Source organism: Vipera ursinii, assembly GCF_947247035.1.
Source record: "Vipera ursinii genome assembly, chromosome: 4".
NCBI lineage: Eukaryota > Metazoa > Chordata > Lepidosauria > Squamata > Viperidae > Vipera > Vipera ursinii.
The window spans coordinates 53,081,572-53,106,508 of record NC_139514.1 but is presented as its reverse complement, the minus strand read 5'-3'; the positions used below and the strand labels follow the sequence as shown (position 1 = coordinate 53,106,508).

The 24,937-nt window shown below is 37.4% G+C and overlaps 1 protein-coding gene across 3 annotated transcripts in view; it reads right to left on the bottom strand.

Moving 5' to 3' along the window:
* Positions 1–24,895, bottom strand: part of TTC3 (tetratricopeptide repeat domain 3) — a 70,576-nt gene extending 45,681 nt beyond the window's left edge. For all 3 annotated transcript variants that reach the window (XM_083362875.1, XM_083362876.1, XM_083362877.1), the window contains exons 1-16: positions 24,761–24,895; positions 23,883–24,010; positions 22,044–22,128; positions 21,387–21,432; positions 21,027–21,162; positions 20,504–20,588; positions 19,502–19,555; positions 17,699–17,825; positions 15,997–16,082; positions 15,222–15,316; positions 13,249–13,311; positions 9,590–9,644; positions 8,263–8,425; positions 8,063–8,111; positions 6,602–6,710; positions 1–58 (exon numbers count right to left, since the gene is read on the bottom strand). In XM_083362875.1, coding sequence (XP_083219001.1) covers positions 1–58; positions 6,602–6,710; positions 8,063–8,111; positions 8,263–8,425; positions 9,590–9,644; positions 13,249–13,311; positions 15,222–15,316; positions 15,997–16,082; positions 17,699–17,825; positions 19,502–19,555; positions 20,504–20,588; positions 21,027–21,162; positions 21,387–21,432; positions 22,044–22,128; positions 23,883–23,908 — 1,237 coding nt within the window. In that variant the 5' untranslated portion in view covers positions 23,909–24,010; positions 24,761–24,895. The remainder of the gene's footprint in view (positions 59–6,601; positions 6,711–8,062; positions 8,112–8,262; positions 8,426–9,589; positions 9,645–13,248; positions 13,312–15,221; positions 15,317–15,996; positions 16,083–17,698; positions 17,826–19,501; positions 19,556–20,503; positions 20,589–21,026; positions 21,163–21,386; positions 21,433–22,043; positions 22,129–23,882; positions 24,011–24,760) is intronic.
* Between the last annotated feature and the right edge of the window lie 42 nt (positions 24,896–24,937).

Here is a 24,937-nt window from a genome sequence, read left to right as displayed (position 1 = left end):
CTGCTGTAAAAACTGATAAATGATCTATGTTTTCTCTAGATTTTGTATTTCCGATCATCTGATAATAAAAAAAATGTGATTTTGTATATTATGTACCAAACACATCCAGACTAAAAGAATTTAATCTAAGCATGCCAAATATTTCAATACAGGTAGGCCTCGACTTGCAACAATTCATTTAGTGACTGTTAAAAATTACAACGGCACTGGAAAAAATGGACTCATAACTGTTTTCCACGCATCACAGCATCCCCATGGTCATGGGATCAAAATTCGGATGCATGGCAACTGATTCATATTTATGACGGTTGCAGTGTCCCAGGGTCATGTGATCATCTTTTGCAATCTTCTTACAAGCAAAGTCGATGGGGAAGCCAGATTCACTTAATAACCATGCTACTAACTTAACATCTGCAGTGATTCACTTAACAACTGTGCCAAGAAAGGTCACAAAATGGAGCAAAATTCACTTAACAAATGTTTTTCTTACCAACTGAAATTTTAGGCTCAATTGTGGTCGTAAGTTGAGGGCTACCTTTATTTTTGCTTGTCCATTATCTTTGGAAGACATCTCTCAGAGCTAAAATGGTCTCCTGATCAGCATTTTAAGCTTCCAAATAGGTTAAAATAATAAAAGTCTTCCTCTTATTACTGTACTGTCCCTAGGATGAAAATACAATGTCACTCCTTGCTATATCTGGATGTAAAGGGAGGGGCAGCAAATAAGACTTGTTGGATATGCTTTTATGGATTCTGGTTTTCTTTGAAGAATAGTCAGGAAAATAGTTTTTCTCAGAATCAGAAATGTATATATAGTACATTTACTTTATCTGTGGCATCTTGGAGTTTGGGATTCTCAAAAAAAAAAAAGATACATACTAATGGAAGGCAAGTGTGACATTCTACAATGAACAGAAGCCACATTCCCAGTCATAGTAAAAAAAAAAAAAGACTGAGCAGAATATGTTGCAAAAATGTCCAGAGTTTGGTAGTCTTAACCAAACTAAATAGCAATCTGACTCTCAGAGGAAGCATCCTTTCACGCTGGGAAAGTCACTGTTGATTATTTTTTTAAAAAAATTCTAATGTCTTCCCCCTCTCCTTGAACTTTAACTGAGGCAAGACTGGTATGGCTCTGCTACAAAATATGTCTTCAGATAAAGAGAAGGGGGAAAGAATACAGCCAAGAGACATCTAATGACAGTTTGGGAAGGTAAAAGCTCCTATAACACCCATCTCCACAGCCAGGTCATAACATTCCCCAGCCACCTTTGATCCACTGGCAACTTAAAAATAAAGATACAAGAAGCCACTTAAAACCTTTTTTCATTTATATTTCATTTTTGGCATTTATACGTGGGCTGAAAATGATTAAGGAGCACCTCACTGGCTCCATCAAAGAAACAGAATTCCCCTCAAGATAAGGAAAAAATCACAATTCCACACCAGACTCCCTCATAATAAATTTACACCTTAGGGAGGCATGTACACATCTAAGGGCAATCCTCCTTCCCCTGAACCTCACATATCCTGAGGGCAACATCCTAATATATACATCCTCATGATCCTCCCAGGGCAGGAGAACCACAATCTGCACATCTCAACACCGAAGCCAATTGTCATTATATATATCTCCACTGGTATAACCCTAACAGGTCTATCTTTTCAAGAACTGGCTTCTGTATTGAGGTCTCGGAAATAAATTCCCTCTCCAAGCAGCAGTCTTCACTTCATCCTTATCTCCCTATCTTCCAGCTCAGGAATCGGATCTCTTTATGTTTTCAACAACAGTTTGTGGGGATACCAGCACAACTAGAGTCTGTGATTCCGTTCGGACTCTGACAGACCTCACAAGATCATAACACTCCTGCTGACAGCAACTCAGACAGAAGATCAACCCATCAGTTTTAAGCAGAGAGGTTTAATGAAGATCCAGATTCAGAGACCTGACGTTTTGAGGATCTGGGAGGCTAGTCAAAAGACAGGAGAACAGATTCTGCAGCTATTGTTTGATGGGTACAGTGGGTGGAAGTTCAGTGGGCCTTTTTTATTGTGCTTATTCTCTGTGGAAAACAACCTATCAAAAATGCAACTCATTGTTCACTTCTATTTCCTCTGACATCATTTCTTGAATTTGTTGCCTGGGAGTTGGTCTATGAGAGCAGTCTATCTTCAAAAGGCTTTTTCAAAGGTTGCTTTATTTTAGTTAGCTGCAATAAAGCCTGAGCTTGACCCACAGCAGATTTATAGCCATCTAATTTGCTTCCTGGCAGCCACCCACACCAGCAGGGGGGGGGGGGAGTCCGGAAATGAAGGAAGGAAGGACTAATAAAAACAGTGGGGTAAAACAAACAAATTTCTAAGGTACTATAATAGAATGAGAAACAAAAAGGGAGAGAAGAGATTATAAAAATAAAGAAGAATGCTTGAGATAAATTGAAGTTGAACCAGTGCCTGCTCTAAGCAAACAAATTGGAAAGAATAGCAGAAACCTCACTGATACTTGATTCCGATCTTCCAAGCAAATGTAAAAATTAATTCACCCTTTGATGCTACATGAGCTGGAAGGAAGCATAAAGATTCGTGCTTGTTATAACTGGTGGACATGGAAGACTTTTAAGAGTTTTCACTCTAAAAAGGTTCATTAATGGGGAATACTGCTGTGATGTATAGTGACATGAGATATTTCAGATAGTTTCTGGACATTAAAGTCCATATAGGGTAAATGTAACCTCTCAGTCATCTGACCTTGGTAATACAGGAAATTTTAATTCTTCACTAGGCACAGTGAGACATAGGGAATCTGGAAAGCTCACCCAAAACAAAGAAAATAAAATATTAAGCTTCATAACAAATTTTAATGCTCTAGGACAGGGGTAGGCAACCTCGGCTCTTTTATGACTCATGGACTTCAACTCCCAGAATTCCTGAGTCAGCTGACTCAGGAATTCTGGGAGTTGAAGTCCATGAGTCATAAAAGAGCCGAGGTTGCCTACCCTTGTTCTAGGAGCATCTAAAATTTGTGGGTTAAGAGGTATGAGGATGGAAGAAAAAGAAAATACAGGGAGTGCAGAATTATTAGGCAAATGAGTATTTTGACCACATCATCCTCTTTATGCATGTTGTCTTACTCCAAGCTGTATAGGCTCGAAAGCCTACTACCAATTAAGCATATTAGGTGATGTGCATCTCTGTAATGAGAAGGGGTGTGGTCTAATGACATCAACACCCTGTATCAGGTGTGCATAATTATTAGGCAACTTCCTTTCCTTTGGCAAAATGGGTCAAAAGAAGGACTTGACAGGCTCAGAAAAGTCAAAAATAGTGAGATATCTTGCAGAGAGATGCAGCACTCTTAAAATTGCAAAGCTTCTGAAGCGTGATCATCGAACAATCAAGCGTTTCATTCAAAATAGTCAACAGGGTCGCAAGAAGCGTGTGGAGAAACCAAGGCGCAAAATAACTGCCCATGAACTGAGAAAAGTCAAGCGTGCAGCTGCCAAGATGCCACTTGCCACCAGTTTGGCCATATTTCAGAGCTGCAACATCACTGGAGTGCCCAAAAGCACAAGGTGTGCAATACTCAGAGACATGGCCAAGGTAAGAAAGGCTGAAAGACGACCACCACTGAACAAGACACACAAGCTGAAACGTCAAGACTGGGCCAAGAAATATCTCAAGACTGATTTTTCTAAGGTTTTATGGACTGATGAAATGAGAGTGAGTCTTGATGGGCCAGATGGATGGGCCCGTGGCTGGATTGGTAAAGGGCAGAGAGCTCCAGTCCGACTCAGACGCCAGCAAGGTGGAGGTGGAGTACTGGTTTGGGCTGGTATCATCAAAGATGAGCTTGTGGGGCCTTTTCGGGTTGAGGATGGAGTCAAGCTCAACTCCCAGTCCTACTGCCAGTTTCTGGAAGACACCTTCTTCAAGCAGTGGTACAGGAAGAAGTCTGCATCCTTCAAGAAAAACATGATTTTCATGCAGGACAATGCTCCATCACACGTGTCCAAGTACTCCACAGCGTGGCTGGCAAGAAAGGGTATAAAAGAAGGAAATCTAATGACATGGCCTCCTTGTTCACCTGATCTGAACCCCATTGAGAACCTGTGGTCCATCATCAAATGTGAGATTTACAAGGAGGGAAAACAGTACACCTCTCTGAACAGTGTCTGGGAGGCTGTGGTTGCTGCTGCACGCAATGTTGATGGTGAACAGATCAAAACACTGACAGAATCCATGGATGGCAGGCTTTTGAGTGTCCTTGCAAAGAAAGGTGGCTATATTGGTCACTGATTTGTTTTTGTTATGTTTTTGAATGTCAGAAATGTATATTTGTGAATGTTGAGATGTTATATTGGTTTCACTGGTAAAAATAAATAATTGAAATGGGTATATATTTGTTTTTTGTTAAGTTGCCTAATAATTATGCACAGTAATAGTCACCTGCACACACAGATATCCCCCTAAAATAGCTATAACTAAAAACAAACTAAAAACTACTTCCAAAAATATTCAGCTTTGATATTAATGAGTTTTTTGGGTTCATTGAGAACATGGTTGTTGTTCAATAATAACATTAATCCTCAAAAATACAACTTGCCTAATAATTCTGCACTCCCTGTATATTCCCAACACCCGCAAAAGTGCTATTGACATTAGGAATAAAAGAGTCCATTCTCACAAAGGTAAAGTCTTGGAAAGAAGTACAAGGTTCTGGAAGATTGATGGTTACCAACTCCAAAATCCTTTTTGATTGCAATGATGATAAGAAATAAATACTTCAAGAATAGAAGCTTGAGAAAAAAGATTCCACGTGGGCCTAGCAATTACAACCTCAAGAAAAATATGTAGGCTTCTCCATTCAATTCTATATTCTACAAGTTGGCTAAAAACACCTCTCTTCTAGGAGCAAGTTGTCAGTAGGATGAAATCAAATTAAACACTAATTGATGAGATAAGGGCTAATGATACTGACAAAATTTGTCTGTGCAAATATTCAGTTATAATTTTATCTTCCACCAATACGGTAAAGAAGAAAATACCTGTTTAATACAAAGTGAGTTACGCAGCTTTATGACTCATAATGATCTCATGAATTATTTAAATGTGGAACTTTCTAGACAAAATATTAGTTCTGTTTATAGAAACAGTGTTGACTACAGGTATATATGACGCCTACTTAGAGAAGTATCTAATAGCATAAAATAGGGATTAGAGTAAAGAATGAGATCCTGCTACAGTAGATGCAAAGTTCCACAGCTGAGAGAGTTGAGAATTCTGAACAATTGTGTACAAAATGGCCAATATAATGTAAGTAGGATCACTATGGCTGCATCAGAGCCGATTTTCTTTAGCACCCTGGAAAAACATTAAAAAGCCCCCTGAGTTAAAGGAAAACTATCCAGTCTCTGCTGTCACAAGCTGTGAACAGTACAAGTCAAGTCTACTTTTTTTTTTAAAGAGACAAACATCATCTCCAAAATTCCAGTATGACCAGACTGGATCCAGTGCAGAGAAAACCAAACTGTACATGCAAAGTTCCATGATCAAGAAGGAATTGATTTTGTTATCCTACCCAAGGTAGGAGTGACATTTTTTTTGTATTAACTTTTACTTCATCTTAGCAGAAAATGTGTATGTTCACTTCTAGCCCACAAGGCAAATGAAATTTTGGCCTTTGTAGAAGGCAAGATTGGAATGTATTGTTCACTATCTATATGAATTTGAAAATGAATTAGAACAATGAAAAAAGCTGAAATCAGGATAGCATCAATCCCAGAATCCAGGTAAAGTTCATGAGATACTTCCAATAATTTTTGAACTGGCAAACAGCTTTCTAAAACTTTAGAACTGTTTCTGGGTAACTAAAGTTATTTTTAAATGTCCAGACAGGGCTCTAAATATACTGTCAGGCGGGGGGGGGGATTTGGGGGGGGAGTTGATGAGATGCCCATAAACGCTGATAGTCTCGACCATTTTGGCTATTTCAAATGATCATATTTTTTTTTCAAATGTTCTTGGTTTTGAAACCATAGCAAAGGGCAGGGATCTCAACTGAAAATGACTGCCCTGCTAAGAAAAACAGACATATTTTTCTGTGCAACCGTTACAGAATATAGTCCTTTGACCCATTTATAACTGGATGCTCTCCATGATCAGCTGAACTAAACATATTTGTTCACAAACTTGTAGCCTGTAACGGCCTTCTAGATTTCTCCTTATTTTTGAAAGATAAAAAGGAAATAAATTCCTCAGAATATTTGCCTAGCATAGTTTCATAAGTTTCATTTGTAACACATAAGATTTTAAAGATTGTGTTATTCCAACGTAGTCCAACAAAGAGCATTCCTGAAATCCCTGCAATACCTCTATTTTGACCTTGCCTACCTCAAAGGGCCAAAATCAATCTTAGAAGCCTAAGTTTCTCTGTTTCATTTTATATTAGACAAATTTGAGGTGGGTTTCTTTTTCCTGCTTTCATATTTCTCATGACCAAGTAATCTTTTTGTAGAGTCCTCCCTTTATAGCTCCGTCACTCCTTCTCTATTCTCAAGATCAGCTTTATATTCTTTCACTAATAGGTTGGTTTATAACTTACATTTGTTTGCTTTTGCTGGCAAGGATGGTGATGAGAATCACATAGTTTTTTGTTTTCGTTGTGAGATTTCTTCGATTCTTGGTTACCAACTGACACATACTCTGACGAACTAATGGAATTAATCAAATACACAAACAAAAATAAATGATCATATATTGAGACAATTATCATTTTAATCATCTATAAGGTGTGTTACCACCGAGGTACAGTATAACTAATCTTTGTTAATAAAGTAAATAATACTCTAACAGAGGAGTAAGCGATTGGGGGGGGGTTGACTGAGTTCCATGTTAATAAAACCCTTGATAAATATTTACTAAAATGGGGTGAGCTGAGAAATTTTAAAACATGCAAATATTGATAGAAACATAATGGAGAAGGGATATATATATATATATATGGAGTATGCAACTAAAGAAAAAAAATGAACGTATGCGTTCATTCTGCTGACTTTGTTATACAGAAATGAGAGCTGACTATACCAGGAGAAAAATAAATCAGTCAAATGCAATAGTAAGGTATTACTTAAGAAGTATCTGTGTGTTAAAGAAAGGGTGAAGAATGATTGCATCCAGAGTGACATTATGAAATAAATACCACTAAGGGGGACCATTGATTATTTATGTCCCACCTTTATTATTTTTTACAAATAGCTCAAGGTGGTGAACACACACAATATTCCTTCCTCCTCCTATTTATCCTACAAAAACCCTGCGAAGTGGGTCAGGCTGAGAGTGATTGGCCCAAGACTACCAAGTTGGTTTTCACAGATAACGTGGGACTAGAACTCACAGTCTCCTGCTTTCTAGCCTGGTACCTTAACCACTAGGACAAACTGGCTCTCTTATATAGATATAAATTACAGAACAAATATATGAAGGATAGGTGAATGGATCAAGAGGAAAAGGAAGACAGGAAAAATCATGAAAGTGATGTTCATGATGTCTTCCAAAAAAGAAAGGATAAGATTAAAGAACAAAGGCAATTTATCAATTGGTTTATAGACCTAATGGAAGAAAGGATGGTTCTCAAGAATAGGAAAGTCTGGATATAGTAAACGGTGTGGGTATAATAGTAGATTTAGATTCCCTTTCTCTTATCTCTTCCCTTTAATTACTTTTGTCCACTACTTCTTATTCTTTTTTGACCATTGGTAAATATTGCTTACCCAAAGGGAACAATACAAAGAATATATATGTACACAAGTAGGTAAGTATGGGTATGTGTGTGTGTTTTTAACACAAAAGCTGGCCTTGAATAAAATGTGTAACAGTTGAGGTTTACTGAGTAAAAATTAATAATTGTAAGCCGCCCTGAGTCTTCGGAGAAGGGCGGGATATAAATGGAATTTTAAAAAAAATTCTATTTATTAAATTTGCAACGCTTCTCATTTCAAACAGCTCTAACAGTTATTATTAGATTTTCATTTACTTAGAAATATGAATTTTTAATTAAACTTACTTTTTCTGCAACAGTTGTTTCTTTAGTCTGTATTTATTTTGCTTTATACCTAAATGTATTTAAAAAATTGAGTAACTTATATCATACAGAACACATAACTATCAATTTTATTGTATTAATGTTATTTTCATTCAACATGTAACATTTATTTTATAAATTGCATTAATAAAAATAAATACTTTAAATAAAGACATGGATACCTCTAGCTTCTTCCATTTGGTTTTTAAGCTTCTCATGTTGCTCAATAAGACCCTTCATTCCTTCAGGATTCTCTCTGCACAGGTCCTGACCTCTCTCATTGGCTTCTAATGCCTTTCTATGCTCACCCAAGAATGATAAAGCATCACAAAATCGATAATGTCCCTACAAAATGTGACGAGGAAAATGCTTAATATCATTTTAAAATAGAAGGCTTTGCCAAACATTTACATTTCTTAATTTACTTTTTTTACTTTTATTATATTTGTATACTGCCCTTCTCCTGAAGGACTCAGGGCGGTGAACAGGGCACATATAAAAATACAGAGTACAAAAATTAAAAAAGAATTAAATAGGAGCCCGAGCTAAAACAATAGATAGTAATATAAAAACCCACAATAAAAACCCCAACACATCCCCCATCAGGCCAGGCCGGCTTGTTCAAAAAGATAGGTCTTCAGACCGCGTCGGAAGGAGCGAAGGTCAGGTGCCATCCGGAGCTCAACCGGCAACTGATTCCATAAAGCCGGGGCGCCCACAGAGAAGGCCCTCCCCCTGGGGGCCACCAGCCGACATTCTCTGACCGGCGGCACCCTGAGGCGGCCCTCCCTGTGGGAACGCACAGGGCGGAGGGAAGTTGACGCCGGCAGCAGGTGATCCCCGAGGTACTCCGGACCCATGCCATGTAGGGCCTTGAAAACCATTACCAAAACCTTGAATTTGCTAGCTACTTCGTATTGCACCCCAATCCCGTTGCTGAGCACGCTAAGATATTATGTTCAGTATTGTACACAGACGTAACCTTGCATTAGACTGCAGACTAAATGTAACACTATTTCATTTACCCAGTTGCTATTCTAATAAAAATACCCAAGTATGTAAACGAAGGATTTGGGATATATCAACTGCAATTTTATAATTGTATTGACTTTAGAGTGAGCTATAGAATACATATCTACTATGACATTTTGTCATCCTTGCAATTGGACTATTCAAGAATCAGTATATTAATATTCAAATTATAATTGTTTTATACGCTTCTTTCTCAGGACCTTTATTTTTAAATAATCAGTTTTAACAATATTATTAATACTTGCCTTGCCATTTCCAACCATCAGGAAACATAATTCCACTTAATATTTTATTTTGCATGTCCCCATAATGCTAGAAATGGATTGCTCTCAGAACCCACAATTTCCAGAATTGCCAAGATTAAATGCAATGGGAACTTCATCAGTTTTCTGTTCATGTAAATGACTAAAAAATTTTCATGTATAACTTCAAATTTGAATCATAGCAAAGCACATTTATAAAATAAGTGCAACTAACCTTAGGCCAACAGGGCTTCAAAATAATGGCTCTCTTCCCATCACACAAGGCTTTCCTAAAACAAAAATATATTTGGCATAAATGATTTAGTAATATGCTTTCATTCAAATTGAAAAGCTTTTCAAGCAACAAGATTTTAATAAACCTGAGAAAAAATTATCACTTATAAATTTCCATTTTGAGAACAGCAAAAGCCATCTTCGTGACAGTAATAGTTTTCTGTTCTTCTGGAATATTCTAACTTCACTAAGAGAGAGGTTGGTTGTCTTCTCAGACCAACCTTAGAAGAATTAAAAGGATTCACTCCTCTCATAACACAAAAATTTTGGGGAAAAAGATCCCTAAGTTTCACTTTTTTTCTTTTATTGTGAATCTCAGTTCTGCTAGTATTTTTCAGAACATATCAGAAACACAGATAAACTAATGGAAAACCAAATTCATATCAATTAAAATTTCATTTTAGTGCAGTTTATTTTCTGTCATGAATTAAAGAATTAGGGCATGAAAAACAATTTAAGAATATATTGTCAAGCAATAACATTCGATGTTAGCAGCAATGCTAACAATGCCTCAGAGTCACTTGAAAAGCCCATATGTTGGAAACTTGACATATATGCCATTTAAGAATAGCCCAGGCCCACCTTCCCTGGGTCTCCCAAAGCCTCTCCCGTTCTGAGACGTCCCGTGCTCTGCTTCCCATCCCCTGGGGCTCCCAAAAGGCCTACTTCCCACCCCCTTCTCCCCACTTCCTCACCACCCCTTGTTCAATTACCTTTCAAAGATCTCAAGAGCTTTGGACTTTGTGTTGTGGGAGGGCAGGCCACTCCATCCCACAAAGTCCCTGGGCCATGTGACTTTGTCCTGGAAGCAGCTGCTATTTTCAGAGCAGCTGCAGGAAATTGTGCCGCTCCAAAATAGCAGCTACTTCTGGGGTGTAGCCACATGGCCCAGGGACAAAGTGATTCAGAGCTTTCCATAGTGCTGTGCAGACTATGTTAGGGAAGCAGAGTGGATTACTTCCTCCCTGATCTACATGACTGCATCCCAGAAGTGACCATTTTGGCACAGCCATGAGGAATTGACTACTCTGAAAATGGTGGCTGCTTCTGAGATGCAGCCATACGGCCTAGGGATACTGTGGGACAGAGTAGCCTATCCCCCCTCTCCAACATGTGTCTGCAGCCCCGGAGATCTTCAAAGGTAAGTGTGAGATGGATGATGGGTGGTGGGGATGAGGGTGTGAGACCCAGCTGTTTGGGAAACAGGCTTAAGGCCTGAGGGGATCGGTGTGGAGGGGGAGCTGGCACAAGAGCTGCAGGGACCCAGTGGGATGGGATGGGTCGATAGTTGGAAAGATGAATGTCGTAACTTTGAACATCACTAAGTGACTGGTTATAGGTCAAGGACTTTGGGAAGGTTACATGTTCCTGTTCCTTCTCATTTTTTCAAAATTTTCTTTTGTCATCCAGACAGACAAGAAGCAATCTTCACCAGCAAAATATAGAAAAACAGCACAATTCTCCAGGACATCAATATAACATGACATCAATAAAATTTACTTCCTTTTTCCCCCCAAGCTGCCTTTGCTAATAGATGTTTAATCTTGCAGTGTCTGGTGAATGAGCACACTGAGGTCTGCACAATATTCTAGTTATCAAATTTCATGAAATATTGCAACGAGTGCAAAACTGTGGTTTCAAATAAGAAATGAGGTCTTTTAAGCATTTTGACTCTGAAACAATGTTTTATTAATAGCGATCAGCAAGAGTGTGAAAAGAAATAACTAGCAAAAGCTCTTTTGGTTTTGCTTTCTCAGTTCCACCCTGCTGAGAACTGGATTTTGGCAAAGTCTGACACAATGGGAGTAACATGCACTCATTGTTCTTGTACTGGTAGGTACTCTTTGTACCTAATTGTTAATATACTGTGCTCTGGATAATGGTAACTGTAGTGTTCCATGCTGTTTGTTCTGGGACAAATGCTGTGTGTATGACAAAAACTTGCCACCTCTTTACTTTGCCTGAAACTTTTTACTTTGCCTGGATAAAGAAATAAAAAATAGGGCAAGTAACTTAAAGAACACTGTCACCTAGATCTTTTCTCATCTCTGACTCTGCCAAGTCTCAGATAAACTGGCTTAGTTTTCATTCTTCTTCACTGAAGGCTGAAGGTTATAACATTCTGCTTTGTCTTTCTTGTAAAACAAAGAGTGGGCTCCCTCAGCCAGATTTTTCAAGGATCAAAGGGGCTTAATCTATCTTTCTGTCTGACAATCCTAATTAAATCCCCAGTTTTCCAGAAACCGCCAGCCACACCCGCAGTTCAATTGTAGAGGACAGTGTATAATTGACAAGGAGGCATGGCTATACATGGTCACCTTTAGACAAACTCACCATCAGGAAAAAACACTATTTTGCTGGTTAGTTGGCCAACAATCCCAAATATCTTTTGACTTTTCTGTTATATATTTTTGAATACTTCTTTCAAAATAGTAAGTTAAACTATTTCTGTAGTTTTTGAACCCTAGCTGTTACTTTTTTTGCCTCATTTATTTAGTAAAACAGAATAAAAATATAAGAAAGAGAAATGAAACTTCAAAAAGCAATAAACAATAACAAAAAGGATAAGGGCTTCTCTATGTTGTTTTACACAACGGTCTCAAAGACAATTTATTACATTTGGTGGGACATTGCTTTTAAAAGTGTATTTTTGTCCTTTCACACTAATATGCACCAAGTACATAAACCCTGAAACATCTCTAAGATGTGAATTCTAGACACAAACATTTTAAAAGAAAGAACTATGGCAGACATGTCAAACACAAGGCCCGAGGACCAGATCCGGCCCACAAAGTGGTTTCATGTGGCCCACGAAGCCATCCTGGAAAGAGTGAGGGAACGGCCCCCACTGCCTTGGCCCTGGCCCAGAGACCCTCCTCCTCCCAGAGACCCTCAGATCTGTCCCACTCCTGCCCAGGCCACCATAGGCACCCTTGATGCGAATGATGTAGAGCTGGCCATGCTCACCCAGTAGGCCATACGTACTCTACCCACGCCCAGCCAGTAGGCCACCCCCCACCCTGGCCACACCCACCCGGACCCCTGAGGGCAACCGCAATGCTGATGCGGCCCTCAATGAAATTGAGTTTGACACCCCTGAACTATGGAGAAGAATATTGGCAGCTCAGGGTTAAAATGAAGGGTTCTTGGTGCTCTCTGACCTTGGTTGTTTTCTTGCAGATGTTTTATTACCCAAACCAGGTAACATCATTGGTGTACTGCTGCAATGCTGATGTCTGAAGAAAACCACCAAGCTTTCAGTACACCAAGAACACTTCAGAGGGAACTATCTCTGGAAACCACAGATTGCAAATGTAACTTATTACCTACAAAACATTCTTATGACATTTAAATAAAAGTGACTTTTGTCTCCCTACTTCAGAACAGCTGTTAAATAATCTATAGCCTGAGTGCAGTTTTCTCTATGCCTGATTTAAATTACAGGCACAAAATATGTTGAATTACTCTGTAAAATAATGTTATTTTGCAGATGAACAAACAGGATATTTCTTTGCTATTTACAACCTTCTGTAGCAACATGATTTAAGAAAATGTTCAAACAAACAATTCTCTTGGCTGCAAGGGGGAAACTATACTTACCGATACTGTCCAGTTCGGAGAAAACAGAGGGCCCGATTGCCATAAAGAAAGTGGTTTTCAGGCCTTAAAAAGGTTAGATAATATTTAGCTTTTAAGCCATAAAGAGAAACATAGACACTTAGCCACAAATTATTTCAAGATATCAAAATTTAATTTGTAAATTGAGTTTGAAGACAAGTTCAGCTTTTTAAAAATGTATCTAAAGAACAAATTTTATGAGAGTTGACTCTAGAAAGAGAATTCAAGAGGCATGGCCTTTACTACTAGCCAACATAAGACTAAATATCACAATTACAACAGTTTGTATAAACTGACCTTGCTTACAACAGTGCCTATATTACTCATTCCTAAACAAGTTACTTTTATGCTTCCTCTCCCAACCCGGAAGACTGTTGAAATGAAAATGAAGGTGAACCAATAGGAATATTGCATGCTTTGCTTTCCTTGGAAGCAGAGATGAGGGCTTAGAGTGAAGTTAATTCCACTATGAAGTCTAAGCCTAGAGAATATAGTCATTTGTGGGATTAGAAGCACAAATACAGTATGAAGCCACTTTGGAAAGCCATGTCTTACTTAGGATTAAAGGTTTATTGAAGTGTTTTATGCAGGCTTTAAAGCTTTAAATCTCTTTAATTATTAGCAACAAGTGCTGCAAACAATGTATTATTAATGGCACCATTCTCGATTTATCCTTGTTATCCATGAATCTTGGACTGACTTTTGGAACCTAACTTTTGCCTATGACTTATCCATTTGCTGACTTTGTAGTAATTATTGACTTTTAATATGTATATTAGCCTGGGAGCTATGCCTAAAGAGACACACACCATAATAACTTCCAATTATGCCTTTTGCATAAATTTATAGTTACTTAAGTGGTTTCAGAAGTGACCATTTTTATTCAACTGTTCTCTATTTCTACTGAGAATTAAAGGCCTTTTTGGAAAGCTATAACTTTGAAGAGCCTTGGTGGAGCAGTGGGCTAATGCCTCCTTAAGTAACACCAGCTGCCTGCAATTAGTGCAGGTTCGAGTCCCACCAGGCTCAAGGTTGAATCAGCCTTCCATCCTTCCCAGGTAGGTAAAATGAGGACCCAGATTGTTGGGGGCAATAAGCTGACTTTGTAATAATGCCACTTGGGGTGTGTGTGAAAGCCCTAATAAGCAGGCATATACATAGAATGAAGGCTACTGCTAAGCTTGTAAGCCGCCCTGAGTCTTCGGAGAAGGGCGGGATATAAATGGAATTAAAATAAATAAATAAATAAATAAAAAATAACATATAAGGCTTACAAATTGTATGGGATAGTCTAGATGGGTTTTTTTAATCCCCAGTTGATTTTCTGTTTCTCAAACTGGGACACTTGTAAACTGTTCCCAGTCTCAATCAACTGGGGAGTAGGATGGAAGTAAGGCACAATGGGACTTCTGGGGATCCTGTTTGTCTTTGCCTGGTGCAAAACCTGAATATCTTGTCCATCTGCACTAATCTCAGAATCCATCCACTGAATCATAGACACATATACTTCAGCTAATTGAAAGTAGCTGTCTATGTGTGTGCACAATCAAGTCAACTATGACTATCAAATGAAAAAAATGAAGAGTCCATTTTAATTGGCTTGCAGAAGTAAATTCTTAATCCAAATGCAATCAACAAACCATTAATGTTATTCACTATCTGAAATGTTTAGAAATCCTTTGTGGGTCTTAATGATCAGAATAAATGCTGGTCTCAACTAATATGGCCAGTGCAATTCTTTGAAAAGTTGCTACTGACAGTAAAGAGTTAAGAATCAGCCATCTGAAACCAAGAATATATTTTCAAGTGAATGTCATTATATTAGAAAGTCCTACAAGTCCTACAAATTTAAAAATCCCCCCTCTCTCTTTTATTACATTATTCTAATTACGTTCTCCCAAATTTAATTTCTGGACATTTGCATAGTTTGTATAGTTACATAATTTCTCCCTTACCATAGTTCTATAGCTTTTGTATACAAAGTGACTGCTGTATCTAATTTGTCCTTAGCAAATGCTTCATTTCCCCTTTTTTTCATATCCTCACTGTTCTGTAATAAAATATGACAATATAAAATTAACATGAAATGGAAGTTATTTTCAAATTGCAATATACAAAATTTGGTCTGTAAAATCTAGCATGAACAATGATGCTGTTTTTTAATTAATTTAACATTTTTGTGCTATGTAAGGTAGAACATTAGAAACATATCAGTAATAATCAAATAGCAACAACCAATAATCATCCATTAAATCATTTCAAAATTATGAGCGCTCTCATTCTAATTTAAACATTAGTTTGTATGAAGTCATTTATTCCAGCAGTGATCAAGATACACAATTTTACTGAAATGAATGGGAGAACCATTCAAAGTCCACACAGAGTACCTAAAGGGTATCTAGCTTGGTTGTTTTAAAATGTCTGTTTACCTTCCACGATCCTTGTAAGGATTATGAGTCAACGAAAGTGAGTTGGGCGGCCAGATAAATTTTCTTAAAGAAACAAATAAGTAAATAATGCAGAGATAATATCTTTTATATATAGGTACCACAAAGACCAGATAAAATCACCCAAAACACCTTCTCTCAAGAGATGGGCAATTTAGAAAGAGAATGAATAGGTAGTTAGGTAGGTAGATGGACAGACAGACGGACAGACATACGAAAGCCTCTCAATATTAAATTAACCTTAAAATTGTTTGGATATGTAATTTTTTAAAAAAAAACTCACCATTATACAGTTGTCACAATAATAAGATTCAAAGGCTTCTACCAAATTGTAGTCCTCCAAAATAACTTTACTTATATAATACTTATCTGTAGTAAGAAATAAAATGCTCAATTAAGACAACTGCATTCAGAAGAATAGTACTGAAATATGCTGCAACCTCCTTTTAAGGACAAATGGCCCTAAGTTCTTCTTTACTTAAAATGAGTTAAGCCAGCGTTCATAAAGGCAAAAAACAGTGCTGTATTAATAACAATGGGACACTAAAAGGCTTTCAGACCTAAGAGATGGAACAGAATAGAGGACTAGTGTCCAGAGGACATAGGTTTCACAGGGAGGAAAAAAATCATATGGGGGTCCCGAGTTACACAGATGCTCCACTATTTAATCATGCAAACGCTAATAAAGATATTGGGGCCCAGGATGTTCTGAATTCAGCACAACAGCAATGGCCCCAATGGCAGAATTCCATTTCAGTTCCTGAAACGCTCGTGTTTCTCAGCTATGGTTGCTGGCATGGACTGATACTACATACATCCCCTTTGTGATTGGGACACTCCATTTTTTCTGTCAATAAAAACAATTCAAAACAAATAGATGATTATGTTAAGGTGAATCCCAAGGTAGTATTGGTTCGGAACTCTTAATTCTATTCTACATTACTTAATAAAAAGATCCTGAAGTATCCTAAAATGCTCAAAGGGAGCATTTCACTTCCTGGCTATGTGAATTCTGCAGAAAAGTGAGACATTCTTTACAATAATTCATACATTTAATGTAAAAAAATTCCAATATTAAAAAATTATTTTTATTTTATTTATTAAATTTGATTGCTGCCCATCTTGCTGCTATGAGTAAAATATAAAATAGGATTATTCTGCTCTGGTGGATTACAAAAAGGGCTTTAGATATCACCATGAATTAAATATGCTTTTTGTTTGCTAATCCTCTACACAAAAGAATTATAGAGATTCCAGCATCTATTGTATACTTATCTAACCAAAATTTTAAAATGCAATATTTCTTTAATTTTCAATTTTTTTGAATTGTTTCAACTGAAAAAAGAGCCAAAATATCAAAGAGTTCTATTACATCACTGATAACTGCAACTTCAGTAAGCATAAACTAGCACAGAATCCAAACTTAAAATATTTAGTGCTTGGACAATACAGTGTTATTATTTTTAGTTTTTAATTGAAGAAAGATAAGAGTTTTTTCTCCCCACTAACGTTTTCATTATTACTTCTTTTCCTGTTCTAAAACTGCAGTAGCATGTCATGTTTGTTTGATTGTAATGTGAATCAGTATGAGAAGCAAGAGGATATGGAGTTAGATCCAGAATTCTGTTGACAAATAGGTGAGAGAAATGGCATTTTCAGAGTATTTTCAAAGGTTTCTCCTCAAGGGCAGCTGCTTAATAAGATATGATGCAGCAGGGAGAGGTTAAGATAAAATGGCATTTCCTTACTCCTCAGCAATCTCAGGACAAGTTTTTGGGAAAGACTGACATCTATCAAAGACAGATGTTAGTAAGAGCCGTTCCTGTAATGGAACTCTGAATCCAAGGCATAAAATATAAGACAAGATCTGCATTAAGTATCAGCTATTTATTTCAGCTTAAGACTACAGAAATCCTCTTTCATTCATGGGGGGAAAAATGCTTCCTAAACTGATTATAAGAAGTTTAAGCCATTTGTATACTTACATGCAGAAAAGAACAGTTTGAGAATAGACCAACAACAATAATCTGCAAGTTTCCTTAATTTCTGTAAAATGCCAATGTGATCCGCATATTTCATCCACTCTAAAACTTCAGAAGTTCTAAGCATTCCCTATTTTAATTAAGGAAAATATTGGTATTATTTTAATTATCTTCCTAATTATATTCAGTGTAATTAAATTTGGGCACATTTCACAAATGTGTTCCTCAATAATCTTGTCTGTTACAGAAAGAAAAACACAATTCACATTTACCATATTACATCTAAGAAAACAGTCATTAAACTACTGTTTCAGAAGATCATTAATATATTAGTTTACTGATTGTATCAATATAAGCAACATATAAAAAATAATAGTCCAACCTAACTAAATTTTAGTTGCTACCACACATAATACTAGCAAACCACAGGAATTAGCATGTTCAATGCAACTACTTTTCCAAGTCATTAATAGCAATATGTTATCTAATATACTTTTTACTAGAATATCAAAGGAATTCCTTCATTAATATACACTGCAATAAACTTAGCAAAATCTTAAACAATACTTCCTGAACTGAGTAAGGTGAGCAACCTGCATTCTCCAGTTCCACTTTTTCAATTACTTTATTTATCTCCCTTTATTATTTTTTTGGAATTAACTCAAGGCAGCAAATATATCCAAGACACTTTCCTCCTCCTCCTATCCTTACAAAACAACCTTGTGAGATGAGTTGGGCTGAGTGAGAAGTGACTAGCCCACGGGTAGGCAACCTTGGCTCTTTTATGACTTCAACTGCCAGAATTCCTGAGCCGGCATGGCTCAGCTTGGAAACCTCTCCCTTTTCCCTCAGCGTGGCTGGCTCAGGAATTCTGGGAGTTGAAGTCCAGGAGTCATAAAAGAGCCAAGGTTGCCTAACTCTGGACTAGCCCCAGGTCACCCAGCTGGCTTTCACGGCTGAGGCAGGACTTAAACCCACGCTTTCTTGCTTTGTAGCCTGGTGGCTTAACCACTAGACTAGACTAAACTGGTTCTCTCTTTAGCACCTGTGGCAAAATGTAATGATACCTGTAAGTTAATTTATATAACTATTTATGTAACCTTCTATATTGATCCACGTACAACCTAATAAGCTACAAGCAAAAAGCACTGGTTTATGTGTAACTTTTAGCATGAATATAAAACATTAAAATAGCTGAAGTGAAGCACACAAAATAACTGTGAGATTTGATCAATGGAGAGCAGCTGGGTAGTGAGCAAGTGATAACAAAGAATGACAAAAGAAAGCTGCAGGAAGATGATAAGAGATACTTTTCTCACAACAAGCCTGGTTTCTCAACAAAAATTCCTCTGTAGATTTCTGCAAGGCCTACTGAAATGAACGGCAAGTTCTTGTATGTTTACTGATAAGGAAGCAAGAAGTCTCTGAGACTGGCTCTTTGCAAGCAAAAGCCAAAGTCTGTTCACTACGTACAGTAAATGATCAGACATAAACACAGCCTATGCCTGTGATACAATGCAGCAGCCTATAACTTAATCAGAACTGTTACGTGTTAAATTCTCTCTTTACTACAATTATGCATATGCATTACAAGTAAGCAAGTGTTACAAAAACACTGGTTTTATTTCTATGAAATTCATGATGACAGATAAATCGTATGATTATTCTGGACTTTTGCATTTGGAGATACATTTTAAATCCTGATCAAGCCAGTGCTGTAAAAGTCCCTCACTGGGAAGAAGAAAGCTATAAAATGCTAATACATTAAAGGAGCTCATCTGGATAAATAGTTTAAACCAAACTTACCTTCTCTAAATCAGTTTCAGTTGTCAATATTCCACTGATGAAAAGTTGGTCATCCTGGAAGAGAAGAAAAGGCTTGTCAACAAGAACAATCTTTCTTTCTGTTATAATGCCTTTGTCAGGACCCACCTCAATCCACGTCTTAGGAAAACAAAAACTCTTGGAGTCAGTTCTAGTCCAAAAGGAATTTTTACTAGGACATGTTTGGTTGTGGAAATACAAGATAGGACCTGGTATTGTTTTACAGATTGAAACTTTATAAAGAGTTCCTGGTTCAAACCCCCCCCTTCCCTCAACCCCATTTGGTCAGCCCCCCATCATTTACTTCGTGTCATCCCTTTTGTGGGAAAAGGGAACTTCGGATCTTTATGGTTATTGCCTTCTTCCTTTACAGATTCAAATGGAGACACAGGCCAGATGCCTTCTTCCCTAACCCTCCCCTTTGTTCCCCCAGTTCAAAAGGTTTCCCTTGGTCTTTGAAATAACCTAAGGAAGGCTGAATCCACATCCACTCCTCCTTCCTCGGATGGCAGAATGGGGGGGGGAGAATAATGTTTTAAACATACATTTATGAATGTGATATAAATGGATTCTGACAGCCTTGTTTGTTAGGGAGAGCAGGAATGCACAGTACTTCACCTTGGAGAGCACACAGACAGCATCAGTGATAAGTGATTGTTATATAAAACCACAAACTCAGAAAGACTAAAATACAACTCTCTTATTTTTTTGGCTCAATAACTTTTCAAACTTTCAATTGTTCAAAATGAAGTCTTTGGACTAGATTTTACAGACCTAAGAGTTTCAAATAACCACTACTATGTTAGAGCAGGGGTTGTTTTTTTAAGTTCAACTGAACTTGGAAGTCCTAAGAAAGTCAATGACAACTGATAATTTTCTGAAATACACTGTTCTTTAAGAAATACGCAGCCACTTTTTATGCTATTCCTGAAGCATTAGCATAGTATTAACATTTTGGATACCTTAAAAAATTTAAAAACTTACTGCAAATTTTTTTACTATATCAGTAACGTCTTCTAAAATCTCAATTTGACAGAGTTTCTCCAAATTTAGCTCATCAAATTGACAACTGTTAAATGCAGAAAAAAGATGTTAAAAATCCACTATGCATTATTATTTATGAAATTCTATATACCCTTGGAAATATGTAATTTATTTTTTTTTAAAAAAGGACATGACAACATATGTTTTATATTTGTGTTTATGCCTGAAACCACAAGTATTCCTCATTTTCAATAAATCCTTAGCATACCTATGAAAGAATTGCATTCAGGGACTTAACACATAATATCTTTAGGATTAGTGCTTCAAGCCACTGAAGTTGGTTTTAACACAATTACTTTTCTCAATGTCACTCTTAATAACTTGCTCCAATATATTTCTTGTTAATTTATTCCATAATCTGTTAACTGTTTTTCATAAGTTTTTGTAAAACATATATATGTTTCTATGTTTTAACTTTTAAAAATACAATGGACAGACAGAATGCAAATAAATATTTGTTTACCTGGGATCATGGCATTTCTTGCTGGGATCACAAGGAGGTACAAATAAAAGTGGTCTAAAAGTGCATATTTTAATTATGTCACAGTATTTCTGCAGCTGAAGAATAGGTTTGCTGCACCACATTTCGCAGATATCACCTATGGCACAAAATTGGGAAAGATGGGGAGCGGGGGCAGAGAAAGACAAAATCAAAAACAAAGGTCTAGTAATTCTCCAAGCCTAAGGATCTTCTAACTAGTGGGTATTAAATATTTTGCCATCTTGTCTTTGTATAGCACGATAACAAGGATTAAACAAAACCCAGATAAGAAAACTACCAAACAAACAAACGAAAGAAATCCTGCATTGTCAGTTTAAGTACCTGGTTCATATTTCTTTGGAGAATATTCATGAAATGTTCCACGCATCTAGAAACAAAGACATCATAAGTACCACTCTAAAATAGTGTGAAGCAAAATGAAAAACAGCCCCGAGTTAAGCAATACTGTTAATTCAAAACTGGATGTTGAATGCTCTTCAACCAATACCAAAACAAATACAATACTGTTCTCTCTTTGCAAACCATCCCCCTACCCATTTGGCAGACTAACAAAGGATCTATATCCTGAAAAAGCTGATTTAACATTGCGTAGGCCAGCTAAATTTAAATGAATAAACTCTCCCTCTCCAAAACAACTTTTGGAAAACACTAATAAGAAAATGCTAATATATAAAACACTTTCTGAAATAGGCTATACTGCCTAGTACTGGTCTTCCAATTAAATCCTAATACACCTTGCTTAGGTTTGGATTTAAACAATTCAGTTATGTGCTGCCTCTTGCTGTGAAAGTATTACCAAAAGCCTAATGTTCAAAATTAATATATTTAAACTCCTGATTGTACAATTCCCACCTGTGGTGCCAAACCTTTATCCGAATGTCTGTATAGAGATTCAAGTAAAAGATCTAAGTGAAATGCAAAATGTAAATCTCAAGTGACAGAATGTACACACAGATGTTATTTTCATTAAGTACTTACCAATTCACAACACGGCCTGATGTAAGGACTATAAAGTGAGATGTACCTGATCTCTTCAAAAGTAGGATTTTCCATACTGCATGACCTTTAAAATGTAACAAATAATTTAGAAAAGTTGATTCAACAAAAATGCTGATTACCCATATTTTAATGCATTTTTGTTAAAAGAAAAACAACTATTTGTTGCAAAACAAAATTGAAAACATTGTTTTAACAACTTACACAATAATAAATGGTAAAATTAAAACAATTTAATTATTACATTCATTCTAGCAGATCAGACATTTACCCACATCTATACTTTCCTTGTACCAGTGTATGACCAGTGTATGACATACAAAAAATCCTATTGGTTAGTTAGTTGTAAAAATTGTCAGTTTTATGAAGGGAAATGAAGGGAAGAACCATCCTGCTGGATCAGGACAAGGACCATTTTATTCCACTGTTTTGCTTCTCACAGTGCCAAGATGGTATGTAGTACTTGGGTGCAAGGAACAATTACATTCTTTTTTCCCAATATCAATTGTTCTCTGCAATTACTATTTGAAAGCTTGCTTCCTTCAACCTAAAAGTAAAAGTGAGTTTGCAAGCATTTTGTTGGAAGAACAAGTCTTCATTATGGTTCATCCAAGCTAGGAATAAATATGGCAACTGCTCTTGGAAGAAGGTTGTAGTTTACTGAAGAGGAGAACCAGACAAGAAGATGGCTGGCAGAAAAGAAGGACTGACCACATGTAGGGAGTAGGTTTTTATACCCTCTGGATCCTTTTGTTTGGAGTTGCTTCCTATTCCTGTTTGAGGTTATTTCCTGTGTCATGAACTTTTGACCTGAGTCTGAGTGTGCATTTCTAGTATTCTGATGAGTTAATCCTATTGTGTCTCCTGTCCTTAGAATTTGGGTGGGGTGGGGTGTGTAGATTTTAAGGGTTCTAATCTCTTTAGTTTCTAGCTTGAAGGCTCCAACTTTTCTTAGACTTTGGGTGAGGTATGTAGATTTCAGACCTTTGTCTTCTTAATGTTCTAGCTCCAACCTTCCTGATGGTTTACATTTGCATGTCTATAGAACTGGTTTTCTAAAAAGATATTGAAGAACCAGGAAAGCATGCCCAGATTTCTTAATAGTCTGGGCATGCTTTCCTGGTTCTTCAATATCTTTTTAGAAAATATATTTTCCTGCCCTTTTAATATTTCCTTCTCTGCGGAGCTGACTTCCCACAATTTAAAATATCTATTCTTTATGAATATATTCAATACCTTTTTAAGTTATACAAATCAACAACCATTGGTACATTTTGTGGTGATAAATCTAACAAATTAAGTATGATCTGTACAAAGAATTGCATCTTTTCATCTTTTCCAAATCATTTTCCAACCAGTATTGAATGACTCCTAGTCCTAATGCCCTAAGAAGGAAAAAAATTTTCCCTTAGACTTTTTCCTTGCTTTGGATAATATTATGCAGCTCAATTATGTCTTCTTTCAATTACACTTTTCCAAACTGCAGGCTTACATACATTCTCATATGGAAGCAGTTTGAGTCCTTTTTCAACTGTAGTGACAATAGCTATACACCGTATTCCTAATGCAGACATACTATATATTTGTGAAATGACACTATAAGCTCGATGCTTTTACTTTCAATTGAATTTCATTTGCCTTTTGGCTGACTTTCAAAGATATTTCCAGTGTTTTTCAAAATCATGTTCCAAAAACTATCCTGAAAAATTTGGTACCATCCTTAAGGTTGGCCAGTTCATTGCTTACCTGTAAGTTGATTTCATCTATAAGCAAGTTAAAAAGCACTAGTCCTTACACACAACCTTGCTGGATTCCTCTTACCGAATTCCTCTTATTCCTTGAATCATAACTGGGGCCACTCGGAACACTTTCAGGTCATCGAGAGGAATCTGGGAGCCCAAAAAGGCAGTCGGTCGGAAGCTGCTCCAGGAGGAAGCCTTCTGCGGTTGCTAGAGATAATATCAGCAGAGAATAATGCCCAGAGGGGAGAACAAAAGTGGCTGCCCTTAAAAAAAACACGGGAGCTTTCCCAAGCCTTAGATCAGGGGTCTTCAAACTTGGCCCTTTTATGATTTGTGGACTTCAACTCCCAGAATTCCTCAGCCAGGGTACCTGGCTCCAACCTTCCTGATGGTTTACATTTGCATGTCTATAGAACTGGTTTTCTACTTGGGGGCAAGGAAACCTGGGACTATTAAGAAATCTGGGCATGCTTTCCTGGTTCTTCAATATCTTTTTAGAAAATATATTTTCCTGCTCTTTTAATATTTCCTTCTCTGCGGAGCTGACTTCCCACAATTTACCTGGCTGAGGAATTCTGGGAGTTGAAGTCCACAAGTCATAAAAGGGCCAAGTTTGAAGACCCCTGCCTTAGATGAACTGCATCATAGCATTCATCCGTACAGGAGTCTGCAGACTGGACTAGGGCAATAACTGCAGCCCAACGCGTTAGGAAAACGCCGGGCTGCCTACAGCGATTCCGAGCCAGAATTCGTACATCCATAAGTACATAGGAAAGCACTTTTTAAGGTGCTGCCTTAAGGCGGGACACGGGAAAAGGGAGCCCCACGAGACTCGTGGCCCAGGAGCTCAGCCACGGAGAAGGCTGAAGGACCGCCAAGTTTAATCAAAGTCGCGACCGCATCAATGCACGGAGCTCTCCTCTCACCGGGATGACCGGCGAGCTTTACGGGACTCACCGATGCTCTTAACCCCGCACGCCGCCTTGCTTCTTTCCCCGAAAGGAACAATCACCGCGTCCCCACGTCACCACCATCCAAGACGCTTCCGACTTACTCTGCCTCCCCATTGGCCACTCCCTGCATAGAGTTTGCTTTCAAAATGGGATGATAAACCTTTGCGCTTTCCGGACTGCG